General features: G+C 48.0%; 1 protein-coding gene across 5 annotated transcripts in view; it reads left to right on the top strand.

The window, feature by feature from the left end:
- The window catches only part of Tmem63c (transmembrane protein 63C), a 68,058-nt gene that overhangs the window by 39,032 nt on the left and 10,875 nt on the right, over positions 1-18,151 (top strand). For all 5 annotated transcript variants that reach the window (XM_029484268.2, XM_021179426.3, XM_029484270.2 and 2 more), the window contains 12 exons: positions 2,928-3,070; positions 4,368-4,416; positions 6,417-6,525; positions 8,509-8,582; positions 9,144-9,224; positions 9,337-9,460; positions 10,089-10,222; positions 12,428-12,550; positions 12,961-13,114; positions 13,744-13,850; positions 14,543-14,629; positions 15,234-15,299. In XM_029484268.2, coding sequence (XP_029340128.1) covers positions 2,928-3,070; positions 4,368-4,416; positions 6,417-6,525; positions 8,509-8,582; positions 9,144-9,224; positions 9,337-9,460; positions 10,089-10,222; positions 12,428-12,550; positions 12,961-13,114; positions 13,744-13,850; positions 14,543-14,629; positions 15,234-15,299 — 1,251 coding nt within the window. The remainder of the gene's footprint in view (positions 1-2,927; positions 3,071-4,367; positions 4,417-6,416; positions 6,526-8,508; positions 8,583-9,143; positions 9,225-9,336; positions 9,461-10,088; positions 10,223-12,427; positions 12,551-12,960; positions 13,115-13,743; positions 13,851-14,542; positions 14,630-15,233; positions 15,300-18,151) is intronic.

Below are 18,151 nucleotides of genomic sequence, written 5' to 3' on the forward strand. Positions count from 1 at the left end.
TGTATATGTATATATGTATCTGTGCACCACACACATGAATTACAGACACTTGTGAGCTGCCATGTGGATGCTGGGAATCAAACCCAGGTCCTCTTGGAAAAGCAGTCAGTGCTCTTAACCTAACAGCCATCTCTCCAGCCCCCATGGCCTGCTTTTAAAGGGAGATTTGGAGGTCTCGTTTGTGTGGAGAGGATGGGAGAAGGAAAACAAGGGCCTGTGGCCCAGGCAAGCATGTGAGGTGACCAGCCAGCTGTTGAAACAACAGCAGTAAAGCTTAGGAAAGCTGTCAGAATGGAGGCTTTAGCCTTGACAGATGGAGCCTTAGAGATTGAAGTTGAAGTGACAGAAACAGCTGGATCACCTAAGGGACAGGATCAGCAAAGGTTCCTCGAGGCCTCAGTGAGAGGGGAAGAGGAAGGGGACTCTTGTAGGCTATGAGATCACACAAGTCCACACAGGCATGGCTGACAACCGTCAGAGGAGGCTGTTGACCTTAGTGATCTGGGTCTGTCTTGAGGAGGCATTTCTAGAGTAAGCAGATGTTTGAAGTGTGGAAATGGAGATCAGAGCCTACTTCCCAAGAGGCATGTGAGAGGAGGGAAATAAGATAGTATAGAGAACGGGGGGGGGGGACAAGATGGGGTGCTTGAGGGAGTTGCTTGGTTTATTTTACAGTGACATACACAGGCTTGAACCTGGTGGGAGTGTAAGGAGTAAGGTGTGGGTGGGTGTAGAGAGAGGAGAATGTCAGAAGAGGTGACAGTAGAGGCTGCAAGTCTTCAAGACCAGTGGAAAGGAGGAAAGATATTAAAGCAGACAGAATTAACTGCATGGGAGAAAGGCATGGGAGCTCGTACTGGGTGAGTAATAGAAAGAATAAAGGCAGCCCCTGAGCTGGAGGCAGGATGATTGACCCAGGAAGGAGAATCTTGTTAGTCCTGTCCAGTCCAGCCCTCCACTCTGTCCACCTTTGCGGGGGTGGGGGAAAGTCCTGGATACTCCCCCTTCCATTTCCCTCCCCCACTGTATCCACAGTTCAGATACAATTTTCTTTCACAAGATCAGATCTGGCATCTCAAGCCTGAAGCAGGGCAGGTCCCCGTTCTCCCATGGCTTCTCATCAGTTCTCAAAGACCCCATTCTTAGGACTTAATTCTCAAGTCTAGGGCAAGGAGTCACAGATAGAGAGTCAGAAGCTCTGAGGAAGTCTCTAAATTGAGATACTGAAAACCTCAAAGAGGTGCTCGTACATTTTTTTTTTTTGTCATAATGTTTGAAAAAAAAAATCTGCATCCTGCGCTAGATATTCTAGAATGTTCTTCAAACTAGAATGTTTGAAATTGAAAGGAACCAATGAGCCTGCCTAGAAGGTAGGTGTGGGGAACCCATGAACGAGGAGATCACATGGTTGGGAGTATGTTTGCATGTGTGGGGGTTCATGCCCATACCTACCCACATGGGTGTGTCTTGTGACCACTTTACCATGGTTTTATACCCTGAGCTCCTCACCTGCTCTAAAGGCCCCGACTATAACAGTATTATCAAGTCTCCACTCTTCATATTCATGGTGGTCACCAAACTCCATAGCAACTTTTGAGGGGACAAACCATCTTCAAACCATAACTGTCACTAAGAAAACTTTGCACAAGAAACAAAGGGAAATCATCCAAAATGCTTAATTAACATCATAGCACCTGCTGTTTTTTGTAAGGGACCCAGGTTTGGTACCCAGTACTCCCCATCAAACTCTAGTTTTAGGTGACCCAACTCCTCTCGATTCCAAGGACACCCCCACACACAAACTCATGTAGACATGCATACATACACACAATGAATAAATCTTTATAAATCATTTTAGGTTTGATAAGATTGTAGAAGCTTCTTTCTCCTTTATATTTTCCAACTTAAGCACTTGTTGCTTTTATCCTTCTGCTTTAAAAAATGATTTATTTATTTTTATGTGGTATTTTGCCTCCATGTACATCTGTATGAGGGCATCATATCCCCTGGGACAGGAGTTACAGACAATTATGAACTGCCATTTGGGTGCTGGGAATTGAGCCCTGGCTCCCTAGGAGAACAGCAAGTGCTCTTAACGTCAGAGCCATCTCTCTAGTCCTTACTATTTCTTTTTGAGACAGGGTCTCTTGTAGCCCAGGTTGACCTTGAACTCACGATGTAGTTTAGGATAACCATGAGCCCCTAATCCTCTTGCCTCTACCTCCTAATTGCAGAGATGACAAGAAAACATCTACAGTGCTCTGACATCACATCCAGGCAGGCAGGGCAGTTATAAATCATGAATCTATAGATTCTTACCCATAGCCCTTGATAAGTGTGCTGTATCTTTGTTGGATGCCTCCTGGGAGTAAAATTGCTAGGTCCTAGAGAGTACGTGCATTCTCTTTCAGTAGCTAAGGCCAGCTGCTCTCTGGCTCATGTATATACTCAGTTTCCATAGAGGAACGTCCCCAACACCCTTGCCCTCACCTACATTTGGTCACTGTCTACTTTCTTCTTTTGGCCAGCCTAGCAGTGTCATTTTTAGGTATTGCCTTTGAGGTGAAGGAACTGAGAAACAGAGAACTTTTTTTTGAAGGGACACACCTGCGTCATGGGTAGTGCTGTGTCCATTGCCAGCAGCACAAGCCTGGAGTGTTTGCAGAAGGATTCGAGGGCTGTCTGCCTCTTGAGTTCACAGGGCTCTGGGTTGCCTCCTGTGCCTATAGCACAGTCTCTTTCTGATGCACCTGTGATCTGACATACCCTCCAGGCGCTCTTGAGGCATTGAGAAGAAGGGCAATATCTTCCCCAAGATGAAAACTTGGGAATAGATGGTCTTCTTCCCACTGTTTCCTCTGCCTACCCCCACACAAGCAGTGGTCTCCCTGGTACCTGAGGAATGCTCTTGTTTCTGTCTCTCGCAGGGACCGGGACCTGATCAACAAATGCGGGGATGATGCGCGCATTTACATCACGTTCCAGTACCACCTCATCATCTTTGTGCTCATCCTCTGCATTCCCTCCCTGGGCATCATTTTGCCTATTAACTACATTGGAACTGTTCTGGGTAGGCAGAGCTCAGCAGGATGTTGGCCCTGAGCCACTCATGGCTTAGTAGGCTGGTGGATAAAACTTGGGCCCCACGGGCCTAGAAGTCTGGCTTTTAGTTCTTTCCCTGGAAGGCAGCTGTCATGTGTCCTTAGGCAAACCATGCATCAGTTCTCCCATGTGCAGACTGGAGCCTTGTCTGATCCAAGGCCCGGGAGAGCACAAGCTCACAGTTCAGCCTAGAGCTGTCTATAAATGGCCCCCGTGCCTTTGGAGGATGCGTGGCTCACTGGAGAAGCTTCTGAGACCCTGCTTCTCCTCACGTGTACCCTGGTGGACACACAGAGCCCTGTACATGTAGAATTTGTCTGGTAGGACCTCTGCCCACACTCATTGTAACAGGGCAGCATTGTGAGTGAGGGCTTGGGTCCTAAGTTAGAAAGACCCTGCCTGGTTCCACACCTTTCCCCATATCTACTGCCCACAAAAATACCTTCTCCCAAGCTAACCAAGTATCTCACCCTTGGAATCTGTTCCTTCCACTGTTTTAGACACGGAGAGAGAGGTATTCCAAGTACCTAGTACTCGGTGGAAGCTCACGGAACAGCAACTGGGTCTTCCTTAGAACTGTGGGAGGGATGAAGCTGTGGGAAGGCCGGTGTCCGGTGGTTCCTTTGATGTCCAGATGGAAGCCAATTTTACCTCATTCCTTGGGTTTGCCCTGTTTCTCTTCAACCAGAGGCAGACCTGAATGAGTCCACGGTAGCATTTTGAGTATGCCCTGGATTGCAGCACCAGAGGGGGTGTCCCTGACACAAGAGACTCTCATCCCAAGCACGAACGTGGCGGTGACAGTGTAATGCAGGATTCCTATATTGTCTATGAAGCCTGGATCTGTCTGGACAGACAGAGTAATACATGTAGCCAAAAGGATCTACTTTGTTCCAATGTGACAACGTCCCATTTTCTGGAATTTAGGCCTCTTGTTGGGACTGTGGCCAGCATTGCTAATGTCATCAGCCAGCTGGTTCCCTCAAAGCTAATTTGCCGGGTGTCTGTTCCATGCCAGCTGTGCTGTGGGGATTCCCCACAGACACTTGGTCCCACAGATGAGAGCCCAAGTCAGCACCCCCTGGGGGGACAATGTTTTTGCTGGAAGTTGGAGACAAGTCTGGGGACCAGAAGGAAAAGCAGATGTAGGCTTTATGTCTCTCTGCGTCTTTGGCATTTGTTCAAAACCTTGAGTTCTGTCCCCACCGTAACTGCCGGCAGTGTAGAGGCCAGGACTAAGGTTATCCCTTTCTTCTTGCTTTCAGACTGGAACAGTCACTTTGGTCGGACCACCATTGTCAATGTCTCTACAGAGTAGGTACCTGATTTTTCACTCCCATTCTACTGGCTGGGTGCTAGCAGGGAAAGAAGGGCCACAGTGTGGTGCCCGGCTTGAGTAGCTCTGTGCTGACGAGGCAAGCCTGGTGTCTGTGGAATCCAGGGCCCGAGTGGGATGCCAGAAGTTACATTCTCCTGGTGGGGCAGGGCTCGTAATGCCTCAGTTTCCCCATCTGTCATGAGTGGAAGTACCCATACTGACCATTCCTGAGGACTATAGAAATGGTCCTATTTGCATAGTGTCCTAGTTAGGGTTTCTATTGCTGGGACCAAGACCACAACCAAAGAAGCACATTGGAGAGGAAACGGTTTATTTGGCTTATGCTTCCACTATCATTGAAGGAAGTCAGGGCAGGAACTCAAACAGGCAAGGAACCTGGAGGCAGGACCAGATGCAGAGTCCATGGAGGAGGGCTGCTTACTGGCTTGCTGCTCATCATGGCGTGCTCAGGATCACTAGCCTAGGGATGGTACTGCCCACAATGGGCTGGGCCCTCCCCCATCAATCATTAATTAAGAAAATGCCCTACAGCTGAATCTTATGGAGGCATTTCCTCCCTTGAAGTTTCCTCCTCTCAGATGACTCTAGCTTGTGTCAAGTTGACATAAAATCAACCACACTTAGTGAATCTGTGTCTGGGAAGACCCTGGAGCAGGGTGGGAGTGGAGTATTCAGGATGCAGTATCCTTGACAAGACATCCCTCAACTAATGGAGTGACTCACCCACCCACCAGACTGCACTTCTGGTGTCCACAGCAGGACAGAAGAATCAGAGGATAGGTTTGCCACCTACTGCTTCTGCATCTCAGGAAAGCCTCACCCCAGATTCAGTCCTTAAGCATGGGTAATATCCATTCTCAAGCCAGGACCCCACCCGCCCAGCTGGTAGCTACACCAACCTGAACTAAGCCAGATGTGGCCCTGCCTGTGTGTGTTAAGGTTCACTAAGTGGCTTGGCCAAATTCCTGACCAAACTTCAGAAGCCATTCCCGGAGGTGTCAGTGGAATCCATCCCACCCCATCCCCACCTGTCTCCCATCTCCACCCCATCCTGCCTATGGCCTCAGAACAGACTAGCCTTGCTAGAGCTCTCTGGTCAGCAGAAGGTAGCTGTGGAAGCCTTTCCCCTCCTCCACCAGCCAACTCTACCCAACTCAGTGTTATCGGTAGAACCAGAGCTACCAGCACCTCCCTGAGCCATTCTGAAGTGTCTCGTGCCTCTTCCCAAGAACTGGAATCCTATAAAGCAGTATAGAGCCTTCGGCGCGCACAGTTCCACACTGCACAGTGCTGACAGACTCTTTGAAGAACCTGCCCTTGTCTCAGTGCAGGATTTGAGTGGCTAGCCATCTATTTAGATAGGTGGACGCCTGTGGCTGGTCAGGCACTGAGACAGAAGGAGTAGACCTGGTTTGCTCTCCTCAAGTCTTGACACTCAAGCTTCCAAATGGTAATTCTGCTCAGATACCTTGAGACAGCATCCTGTGAGGTGCATGCAAGGGTAGACACAGAGCCCAGTGGTCACCAGCCCTCTACTCTAAGGCAGTGAGATTGTGTGGCCCTTGTCTCTCTACATACGACCCAGTACTTCCTCACTCAGCCTACTGGGCATCCGTGGGTGACAGATGGCTGTCTATGTATATGGGCAACTATGGCTCCTCTCCCTGTGGCCTTAGGCAGGTTAGCCACTCTTCTGGCCCCCCTTTCCCTATGGATAAAATGAGAGTGGGTGGTCAGAGAACCACCCTGAGGGTCTGGTGAGAAGATGCAAAAAACAAACAAACAAACAAAAGAGCTTAGTACCCCTCCCCCACCCCCACCCCTGGATCTGGTTCCCTGGGAGTCCTATTGTGGGGGAGTGAGTCTAGAGACATGGTCTCCATGGGAGGGATGGCTAGGAATACTGATGGCATGATGGGGGTAGAGCTCCGGAGGCCTGCAGCAATATGAGTCTTGTGCTCCATTCTCTCCGCAGGAGCAAGTTCCTGTGGCTGCATAGCTTCTTTGCGTTCTTGTACTTCCTCATCAACCTCGCCTTCATGGGTCATCACTGCTTGGGATTTGTGCCAAAGAAGAGCCTCCACGTAAGTGTGTGGAGGACCCTCTCCCCAGCGTCACAGAAGGACCATCTTGGTTCATCCTGCATGCAGGAAGGGGTGTCTGCCTGCAGCAGGAGCCAGCCCCTGGCTGCCTTGCCCGTGGGTGCTCTCTGCTTCACTTCCCCCTGCTCTAGTATCCCACTTGCTAAGGTGAGAGCTCCTCACACTGGCTGGTAAGTAGCTGCTCTCATCCTTTGTCTCTGCTGCCCTAGAAACTCTGGCCTAGGGGCTGTGTTAGAATGTGTACCCTAAAGTTTTCCCAGTGTAGGGGTATGAGCAACTGGGGATAATTTCTACCCTTGTCCAACTCCCTGGCTCAGGGCTACACTTGGGAACTTCACCTCTCCTTTTTTAATATTTCCTTGCCTTTAAGTGTGTGTGAGTGTGTGTGTGATGTATGCCATGTATGCTCACATGTATGTATACGTATATGTATACTTGCCCACACAGAGTCCAAAACAGAACATAACGTATCCTGATTTTTCCATCTCCACCTTACTCCCTTGAGACAAGGTCTCTCATTGACCAACCTGGCTACCAGCAAGCCCCCGTGATCCTCCTGTCTCTGACTCCTATTGCACTGAGGTTGCAGGCAGACTTGGCCACAACTGCCTTTTTGACGCAGGTACTAGGAAGTTGAACTCACGTCTTCATTCTTGGGCAGCAAGTGTTCTTAACCCATTGAGCCCCTCTTCCCACAGCCTGAGTCTTCATCTCTTGACCTACTCATACCTTCAAGGCCAGGGAAGAATATTTGGCAATCTTAGTGTTGAGGTAGAGCATAGCCTCTGGTACGCAGTGTTCATGGCTGAGGAGCCATGAGTGGACAGCTGTGTTGAGTTATCTGTGATCTGTGGGGAAAGAGCACCCATGGGGATAACCATCCGTGGCTTCATCCTAGCCTGCCATTGTTTAGTGGGGCAGCAGGATCTACTCCTCTGAGCCTACCCTATCCAAGACAGACTCACTTTAACCTACCTCAGGATGTAGATCCTATACCCTGAAGCCACTGCAAGCACAGAGACCGGAACACCCATTCGCTTCTGCTTTCCTTGATACCAGATGCTGATTCTGATGTCACTCGTCTCTTGTAGTTTATTAGACCGTCATCTTGAAATTGATGGATCAGAAAAACATCAGCCACCCAAAGAGTCTAACAGGGAGTTTGGGCAAGGACCCCTTCCACCCCCAGCTTCTCTTCAATCTTGCTGTCTTAGGCCACGTTTTGTCACTGTAACAATGTTCCTGAGGGAATCAACCTAAACGGAGGAAAGGGTTTTTTGTTTTTGTCTCATGGTTTTGGTTTTATTAAATATTCAGTTGGCTCCATTGCTTTGGGGCCTGTGGTGAGACAGTTCATACTGACAGGAGCATGTGTCTTGAGAAGGTTACTCACCGCCAGGTGGCAGATGAACGAATAAAGAGGAAGAGGAAGGTTGGCATGCCACAGTGCCCTGTAAGGGCACATTGTCAGCTGCCTGTGATCGCTCACTAAGCCTCCTCTCAAAGTCTCTTTTTCCACCTGGCACTGGGACCTTTAGGAAATATCCTGGATTGAGAGCATTGCTCTTGCTCCCAGCTTCAGGCTCCTAGAATACTAGGGATTTCTCTGGCAATGTGAGGTTTTACACCAAAAAGGTAGTTCAAGGAGACTAGAAGTCACTGTGGTGCTGTACCAGCTACAAGTGGGCATGACCTTTTTTAGAAGGGGAGATGTGATCCTTCACGTTGGCTCTGGCCCTCCCTTCCTGACCTCAGATGTCTGACAGGGGCCCCTAGCTAGAGCACAGAGAATAACTAAGACCTGGTTTGCTGATCTCTGGGCTCCAGGAAGCTGGCAAGCAGTTCACTTAGCAGGGAAGCTTTTGGTAGCCAGCAGCCTAGTATGAGCAGAAGGCCTCTGGGCCACTAAGAACCCACATATCCACCACTCCTGTGGAAGCACAGCCTTGTCTCTCCCAACTCCAGTTCACGAGGACTCTGATGATCACCTATGTACCCACTGAAATCCAGGATCCCGAGATCATCAGCAAGCACTTCCAGTAAGTGGGAGGGTGGGCTGTGTCTAGCATCCTCTCCTCCCAGGATCCCCTTCTGGGTTCTCATATGAGTGAGTTGGCATAGGATGTGGGGGCTATGAACATTCCTGGTGGTGACCTCTCTGGAGTCAGCTCAGAATCAGCTTTTCAGAATGGAGAGGACGCCCCCCCACACAAGGCTACAGCCGAGTTGTAAAGGCCCTTATATAACATGGGTAAGAGGCAAGAAGGGCCATTTAACTTTTTCTTGTGGCTTCAGCTACTCAGCCCAAGGAGACCCTACTTCCCAACTATCTCAGGTACAGTGTCTCCAGACCTCTTTGGTGTCCCCCAAGTCTCTGGACACAGATATGCTACTCCTTGTCTCTCAAAAGTAGCTTCATCCTAGGCCCCCAAAGTTTGGAGCATACCCATACCCTGTTCTGAATCATCTATAAAAGATGTTGTGAGTCTCAGATGACCAGGATTTAAACGCCCCAAGGATAGTTCAGGAGTCCCATTCCCATGGACTGTGATTCCAAGTAGCCCTACAGGCTGGTTCAGCATCCTTGTTTGTGACTGCAGTGAGGCCTATCCTGGGTGTGTGGTGACCAGAGTCCATTTCTGCTATGATGTCAGGAACCTGATTGACTTGGATGATCAAAGGTGAGCCCACAGAGGGGCCTGCTGGCATCTGGGGTGGGGGGTACAAGGAAAGGATAGTGCTTTCTGTTTGTTATGACTAGAATATTTTCCTTCTGTTGTCCACCACTGACAGGCGCCATGCCATGCGGGGCAGGCTCTACTACACGGCCAAGGCTAAGAAGACTGGGAAGGTGATGATCAAGACACATCCCTGTTCCCGCCTGTGCTTCTGCAAATGTTGGACTTGCTTCAAGGAGGTAACTGACAAGGCTGTTGGGAACACTGGAGAAAGGGTGGGGGAAGATATGCTCCAGGATGGTCCCTTGCCTGAGTCCAAATCTTCAGGGCCCATTCAGGTCTAGCCTGGTCATCTAGGCTATACCCTTTATCTTTGCAGATATAAAGAAGAGCTAAAACCTTTCTTGGGTCCCCCTCCAGGGCAACCATGGAGGCTTGCTCTTGTTTGCTTTCTGGTTCTAGAAGACACCAGAGGGGACATGGTAGGCTGCAGGAGGCATCCAAGCCTCAGGCTTCCAAAGCCATCAGGGCAGAAAGACTTGAAACAGAATCCACCTTGTCCCCTGACCACTGTAGCTAGAGGGGTCTCGATCACTTGGACTCCTCTTTCAGCCAGACTAAAAAAGAGTGCTCAGCCTTTGGCACAAATGGACATTCTTTTGTCTTTCTGAAGTTCACTTGGGTCTGAAGCATCTACTAACCACATTGTGCCTCAGTGTCCCCAGATCCAAGGGCAAGGAGGTGAATTACAGACTTGGCGTGTAGCTGTTATGGGGGTGAAGAGCTGCTGCATGAGAGAGTCCTGGGGCCCAGCCAGGCCTCCTTGGCCCTGGCCTCTCCTGCTCTGAGGGCCTCCTCTTGTCCCAGGTAGATGCGGAGCAGTACTACAGTGAGCTGGAGGAGCAGCTGACAGACGAGTTCAATGCTGAGCTTAATCGTGTCCAGCTGAAGAGGCTTGACCTGATCTTTGTCACCTTCCAGGATGCCAGGACAGTGAGACGGTGGGTGCTGGATGACCAGGGTTCAAACTTAGAGTGTAGCTCATCCTAAGGGGAAGGGTATATGCCACTTCCTTATCCTCATCTACCTTAAGGGAAAAGGGGATCAGGCCTCCCTCCAGCTGCTGTGTTCTACACCGGTGGCTCTCCCCTCCTTTCTGGGAGCTTCCACGTTGCTGTTCCCAACATAGCTGTACCAGTTCCCCAGATAGTGGGCCTCAACTGCTCTCTGGGAATTATCCTCACTTACCTTAGTATAGGGGTATCAGCATAGCCTATGATCTATTGCCAAGAATGATAGCCATTTTCCGTCATCCCATACACACATAGTGTCCCCCCACCACTACAAGTGAGAAAGCCAAGAGAGAGAAGGCCATTTTGACCTTCCTTCCCTTCGGTTGTAGGCCTCCCATAAAGCCTCCTGTGTATTCTGTCCTGGCCTTTAACAGTCTCATCTCAACAAAGGAATCAATTCCAATCAATTTAGAATGTTCTAGAAGGATTTTTCAGTGCCAAAATAAAATTATATGGGAACTACAGAACTGGCCTCTAAAGGACTGTGGGGTCCCCTCTCCACAGTGGGAACCTTATAATGCATAGGTGTTATGTGGAGTGCCCTTCTTCCACCTAACCCTACAAAAGAATCTATAACCTAGCCGGGCCTAGTGGCACACGCCTTTAATCCCAGCACTTGGGAGGCAGAGGTAGGCGGATTTCTGAGTTTGAGGCCAGCCTGGTCTACAAAGTGAGTTTCAGGACAGCCAGGGCTATACAGAGAAATTCTGTCTCAAAAAAACAAACAAAAAATCTATAACCTAGATTTTAGTAACAAACAATGCTACACAATTTTCCAAGTCACTTAAACCCTCAAACTTCTTTTTTAAAAGATTTATATTATTTCATGTGTATGGGTGTTTTGCTTGCATATATGTCTTGTGTACCATCTATATGTCTGGTGCTCAAAGAGGCCAGCAGAGAGCATCAGATCTTCTGGGACTAGAGTTACAGAGGGTGATGTGTGGGTGCTGGGAATTGAACCATAGTCCTCTGAAAGAGCAACTAGTGTTCCTAAATACTGAGCCATCTCTCCAGCCCTTCAAACAATGAACAACTCTTCTCTTCTCTTCTCTTCTCTTCTCTTCTCTTCTCTTCTCTTCTCTTCTCTTCTCTTCTCTTCTCTTCTCTTCTCTTCTCTTCTCTTCTCTTCTCTTCTCTCCTCCTCCCCTCCTCCCCTCCTCCCCTCCTCCCCTCCTCCTACCCTCCTCCCCTCCTCCTCCCCTCCTCCCCTCCTCCCCTCCTCCCCTCCTCCCCTCCTCCCCTCCTCCCCTCCTCCCCTCCTTCCCTCCCCTCCGCTCTTATCTCTTTGTTTTGATGCCAAGTTTCTCTGTGTAGTTCTGCTGTCCTGGAACTTCCTCTGTTGACCTGTCTGGCCTGAACTCAGGGATTTGCCTGTCTCTGCCTCCCAACTGCTGAGATAAAAAGCAAGACTACCCGCAACCTTCAAATTTCTTGAGTGTCCAGTTTGGTTACTGATATCTGCTTTGTTCACTCCCCAGTGGGTTGACAAGGAACTGTTGTTGTTGTTGTTGTTGTTGTTATCAGTGTACATTGTATAAAGCAATACCCTTATACAAGGCAAGACTGTTTATTTCTTAAAAACATCGACCAGTTGGCAAAGATATGAGCCTTCCTTTCAGCAGCATGTGTTATTAGGAGGTCATAGACTGGGCTCTCGCACCAGCATGTACCCCTGTCCAGTTGCATTTCAAGACTATTTCTAGATTGCATTCAATGTAGGAATCTTCTCACCAGCAAGCGCAGATCCAAGTTGACAGGAAGAACTCCAGAACCTCTAGTTATGATGCTAACATGAGTTAAACCTAACCCCTTCTCCAACCCCAAAGGACGAGCTCATTTGTGTATTGTTACTGCCACTAAGAGAGGACAGGAGCTCAGGACCCTGTGTCCTGCTCCTCTTCTTGGATAGTGTAGACCCTTCCAGTACCCCCTTTCCCTCCAGATACTGTACTTTAGGATGTATCCATTTCTGAGGTTCTGGGGGACTTAACAAAGGCTTTGAGACTCCTCAAGAAGAGGAATGTCCCCAAAGGCGAGATGTTGTGGTGGTCCTGGGATCCTGGGTATCTAATTCTCTGAAACTTTCCTCCTACTCCTGACCTCTATCTTCTCTCTGATCCATCTCTGCAGCATCTATGATGATTACAAGTACATCCATTGTGGTAGACACCCCAAGCAGTCTTCAGTCACAACCATCGTCAAAAACTACCACTGGAGGGTTGCTCATGCCCCTCACCCCAAAGACATCATCTGGTAAGCTTTCTATGTGTCCCCATCTCTGTCTCTGAGATTGAAGAAGGCCACAGGACAGAGCCTCCCCTCTCTACTTTATTGCCCAACAGAGTGTCCATGGGGAGTAGATTCAGAACTGTCTAACCCAGCTCCTGCTGGGTTCTGCCATGTACTTTCATCATAGTACCTGCCCACCCCATGCCTACCTTCCCCATATGCATGGAAGGGACCAACCGTGGGGAAAGTTTTCACTGTAGTGTCTCTCTAGCCTCTGAGACATAGCCTGAGCTTTTACAGATGGTGTCAAGGAAAGAGCCCAGTGAGCACTGCGCATAGGCCCAGACCCACAGCTGGCATGCAGGAAAAAGTATTGGTTTCTCTGTGGACTGAGGCTTGGCTTAAGTGTGCCCCTCTTCTCCCTCCCTTTCCAGGAAGCACCTGTCCATCCGCCGCTTCAGTTGGTGGACTCGCTTTATCGCCATCAATACCTTCCTGTTCTTCCTCTTCTTCTTTCTCACCACGCCTGCCATCATCATCAACACCATCGACATATACAATGTCACCCGCCCCATTGAGAAATTGCAGGTGCCTCTTCTGCTCAGGCTGGGCCTGTGGGGTTGGGGGGTGTACTGGGACAGGACTCCTGGATCTAGAACTTTTACATCAACAGCATGGTGGAGATTACATGGTGACACAGGTGGCATTGTGTGTCCTGGGTTCTAAATAGGATGACTGGGGGGCATGCCCATCTCAGGGACAGGCTAGAGAGGAAAGAGAGTATGCAGGTAGGTTCTTCCGGAGAGACTGAGGATGAGTGGTCCAGCCAGTGTGGGCTTAGAAGGTACTTTTAGATCCTTTCACTCAAACGGGGTTTGGAAGACACAGCAGGCACGAACCATTCTGTTCTCACCAGGCTTCTTTGGTTCTTGGTAAGTGTAGGTACGGAAGAGTAGGATGAGCCCTAACACAGACATGGGAAGAAAGAAGGACCCTTCAGTGTTATGTCTGCCTCCTGAGCATAGATGCCCCTCATGCCTCCTCTAGCTAGGTGAACATCTGGCCAGGAAGGCACCAAAGGAAGGTCAGACCTACTCTGTAACCTCAGGGAAAGCAAGTTAGTTCTTGAGTGGGCTGGGAGATGCAGGGCAGCCTGTATGGGGAAGGGGCTTCTGTACTGATAATTCCTGCCTTTCCTACTCTCCTTCCCCTTCCAGAGCCCAATCGTGACTCAGTTCTTCCCCTCTGTACTGCTCTGGGCCTTCACTGTGACAATGCCTCTGCTGGTCTACTTATCAGCCTTCCTAGAGGCCCACTGGACAAGGTGAGCTGGGGATGTCAGCGACTCCTCTCCTCCCCTATGTGTCTCTCTCCCTAGACTCTTCTCCTTTCCTTTCTGCCTGCCACTTGGGCCTTCTATCTACCCTAAGGGTTAAAATAATAGAAATCTTTACTATATACTTAATAATAGAAATCTTTACTTGTCCTATAGGCAAGGATAAGGCTCATGTTGGTTGTTGAAGTTCCCAAGATTTGAGTATCATTGGTAATGTGTTTTGGATACAGAGATGTCAAATATTTGGTGTGCTTTGTATTTCCTTCCTGTGCTCAGGACAGACATTACTAGTTGATCACATTTCCTTCCTGTGCTCAGGACAGACATTACTAGTTGATCACACTGTTTGTTCCTGCTGTTCTTAGATACAGCACAGCTAACTCACAGTGTTCTGTGAAAAGGGCATTGGACGACACTCCATAGATCCCTGTCCATCCAACTTGCTTTCTTCTCTCTTTGCTTGTTTTTTGTTTTGTTTTGAGACAGGATCTTTACAAAGATGGTCCTGGGTATCCTGGAGCTCCCTATGTAGACCAGGCTGACCTTACACTCACACAGATCCACCCACCTCTGCCTCCCCAGTGCTAGGATTAAAGACATGTGCTACCATACCCACCTCAGATCTTTGATCGTTATTCTGTCTCACACCATGGTAAGTGTTTCTCTTCATTTCCTTGTAGATCAAGTCAGAACCTGATCATAGTGCACAAATGCTACATCTTCCTGGTGTTTATGGTGGTCATTCTTCCCTCCATGGGGCTGACCAGGTACCTCACTTTCAGTTATCCCTTTTGTGTCATCCAGGATCAGCCTAGAGTAGAAACCTTCTTTCAGATACCATAGGCCTCCCATGGTTGCTGAAAGTCTCCTCAAATGACAATCCTGTGCCTGTCACAAGCATTGCTTGAGCCAGGTATCATGCAAACTATAAAGTGAATTCTGCCCCAGTTTGAAAGACAAGATGTCCTTGCCAGTGGACTGGCAGCCCAAGGGGGGAGAATGAAGCCAACATAAATAGAAAGTTGAAGGGAAGGAGGAGAGGGAGGGAGGAGGCAGGGAGAGAGAGAGAGAGAGAGAGAGAGAGAGAGAGAGAGAGAGAGAGAGAGAGAGAGAGAGAGAGAGCTCACTTGTACAGATAGTTGGCAAAGATCTGTTGCAAAAAGTGGTCTTGACCTGTAAGGCCAAGAATGAGGGACACAGATGACCTGGCATTAAGATCAAGGGGACAGGGTGACTGGCCAGCTAGCACCAAGCCAGGGACTCAGGATTGTTGAGGGAGAGCATAAAGTAGGAAGTTGGTCAGAGGAATCGAACTCTACACTGTAGCACATGACATTGTAACTGAAGGCCTGGTTTTGTTCTTCATTCCAGTCTGCATGTGTTTTTACGATGGCTCTTTGACATCTACTATCTTGAACATGCGACCATCAGGTTCCAGTGAGTATTCTTGGGTCCCAGGGTTTTCTGTGTGTCTGCACTGGCATGGGTATGTGTACCCTTCTAGTCCAACCCTGCATCAGTGACACCCAGGAGCCGGTACATGCAGATGAAGGAATTAACCTATGTCGTGGTCCCCTTTGGCAATCCAGTAAAGACCAGGGACCTTTTCTTGAAATCACTGTAGTTTCACAAGAAGTTACCACAAAAGTGTACAGAATAAGAGATCCCTACCTGTCTTCAAATAGTTTTTCTCACTGGTAATATTTTGCATGAATCTAGTGTAATATAAGACCCAGGAACCTCGTGTTGGTACAATACACGAAGCTGATCAAGTTGCCTCCAGTTTCCACCCACTAAGTGGTATATATAAGTGTGTAACATACATGGATTGCATTGTTATCAGAGGCAAGAGAGATGGCTCAGTGGTTACATATTCAGAGTGTATATAGTATTTTCCCAAGGATCAGAGTTCAATTCCCATTAAGTAGTTCAAAACTGTCTGTAACTCTAGCTCCAAGGGATCCCTTTTCTGGCCTCCTTGAACACTGTACTTCCCTGTACAGACCCACATGTGGACACACACATCACTTGAAAGTAAAATAAAGACAGTTATCAAAATGCTTTACAGTTCGTGTCAGTCTTCGTTAACCCATCAATAAGATAATACGTTCTAAATAGAAGCAATATAATGTTACGTTTTTTGTTTATTTTCGCAGACATCAGTGTGAAGGCTGACTAACTACTGAATAAGAACATTAAAATTGGGGGTGACAGGATCTATGACAATGTGTGTATCATGTTGAAAATCTGTCCTGTTGTGGTTTTGGTTTTGGTTTTGGTTTTCATAGTTATAGGATTTAAAAACTCCAGTTTTCAAAGACACATTACAAATGACTTTATCTTTCCACATATTGCTCTTTGAGGCAAGGACCAAGATCCTCCAAGTTATCTATAGTTAAACTGACATTTTAGTCATAGAAAGCTGTCTTTCCTAACATGAATGGGTCCATCTTTGGCTAGGCACATGTCTTCAATACAGTTTATTTAATTAGAAAGCAGCTTCAATACTATGAAGAATGTACGTGAAGAGTGTTGCTTTTAGACACAGATCCTACTAGACTCAAGATTCTCCTGCCTTGGCTTCCTATAGGAACCACACCCCCATCTTGTGCTCACTAGGTAAACCTTCTACCACTGAGCCAGTTCTACCTCTTAAGATAGTGTTTGAAGAAATTCTGAAACGTGCCCAGAGGCTCACAGTTCTCTCTACAAGAACAATAGCACAATTGTGTAGATGGGGATGCTGAGAAATGCCAGACATACTTAAGTTCCCCTTTTTAAAAATTGTGTGTGTGTGTGTGTGTGTGTGTGGTGTGTGTGAAGGTGTGTGAAGACCTGTGTTTTTTTTGTTGTTGTTGTTGTTGTTGTTTTTTTGCTGATGTTTTCCAAGGAAAGAAATGGCAAATTTCAATTAGAGATTGGTGAAACTAAAGATGTCACATGTGGGCTGAAGAGATAGCTCAGCTGTCAAGATCATGTATCATTCTTGCAGAGGACTCATGGGCACATCTTTACACACAAACACATATACCTTAAGTGTATTTAAAGTAATAAAAACAAATCCCTAATTTTTAAAAAAAGATGTCATATTTTCTCTTCTAAGACCACATGTCTTCAGAATTCCACATCTATCTGGATGCTGAACATCTAATTGGTCCACTCTAGACCATATTTTATGTAGTCCATCCATATGTCTGCTCACAAAGGCTGCTTGTTAAATTTGGGTTCTTGGTATCTATGCATTTATATTCATGTGTCTGCATGAGAACTGCACCTCTAGGTGTCCCTGCAGAGTAAAGTGCCCACTACTTCACTAGGGCATGCAGTCTACAAACTATCATCTTATATGTGATCCATCATTGATAAAAATGCCGTTATGCGGAGTGGCTGTTTATGGATCTTTTCCATTTGTTTGTTTATTTATTTATTCATTTTACATCCAGATTGCAGCCACCCACCACCACCAGTCTCTCCCTCTATGGCACCTCTCTCTACCCCTTTTTCCCTTCACCTATGAGAAGGGGGAGGTGTTCCTTGGCATCTCAACCCATCCTCACACCTCAAGTGACTGCAGGACTAGGCACATCCTCTCCCACTAAGGCCAGGCAAGACAGCCCATTAGCGGAACAGGATCCACAGGCAGGCAACAGTCAGGGTAAGTCCCCACTCTAGTTGTTGGGGATCTGCATGAAGACCAAGCTGCACATCTGTTACATATAGCAGTGGGGCCTCAGTCTAGCCATTGTATTCTCTTTGGTTGGTGGTTCAGTCTCTGAGAGTCCCAAGGGTCCAGGTTAGTTGACTCTGTTTGTCTTTCCATCTCCTCTGGGCTCCTCAGTCCTTCCCCCAACTCTTCCACAAGACTTCTCGAGCTCTGTGTAATGTTTGGCTGTGGTCTCTGCATCCATTTTGGTCAGCTGCTGGCTGGAGCCTCTCAGAGAACAGTTATTCTAGGTTCCTGTCTGTGTGTGAATCCAGATGACAGATACAAGCATAGCCTGGGACTCCAAGGTAGTTGATGCCTCCTTCACATGGCTCAGCACATTCCCCACCCCAACCCCCAAATTGTCAGGGCTTGCTACTGCAGTCATGTATGTCCATGTCACACAGGTCACCTGTGTATCCAGACCAGTAGTGACAAATATAGCTGTCAACAGTGTCTTCACATGTTGTGCATTATGACAGGGCTTTGACCAACAAAGGGGCATCAAATGTGCATGTGACTTTTTCATAAGTCTCACAGTGCATTCACTTCTGTGCAGGCACAGTAGAAGTTGTCTCCTCCATCC

This window comes from Mus caroli, unplaced genomic scaffold (assembly GCF_978045245.1).
Source record: "Mus caroli unplaced genomic scaffold, Mus_caroli_1 scaffold_14, whole genome shotgun sequence".
NCBI lineage: Eukaryota > Metazoa > Chordata > Mammalia > Rodentia > Muridae > Mus > Mus caroli.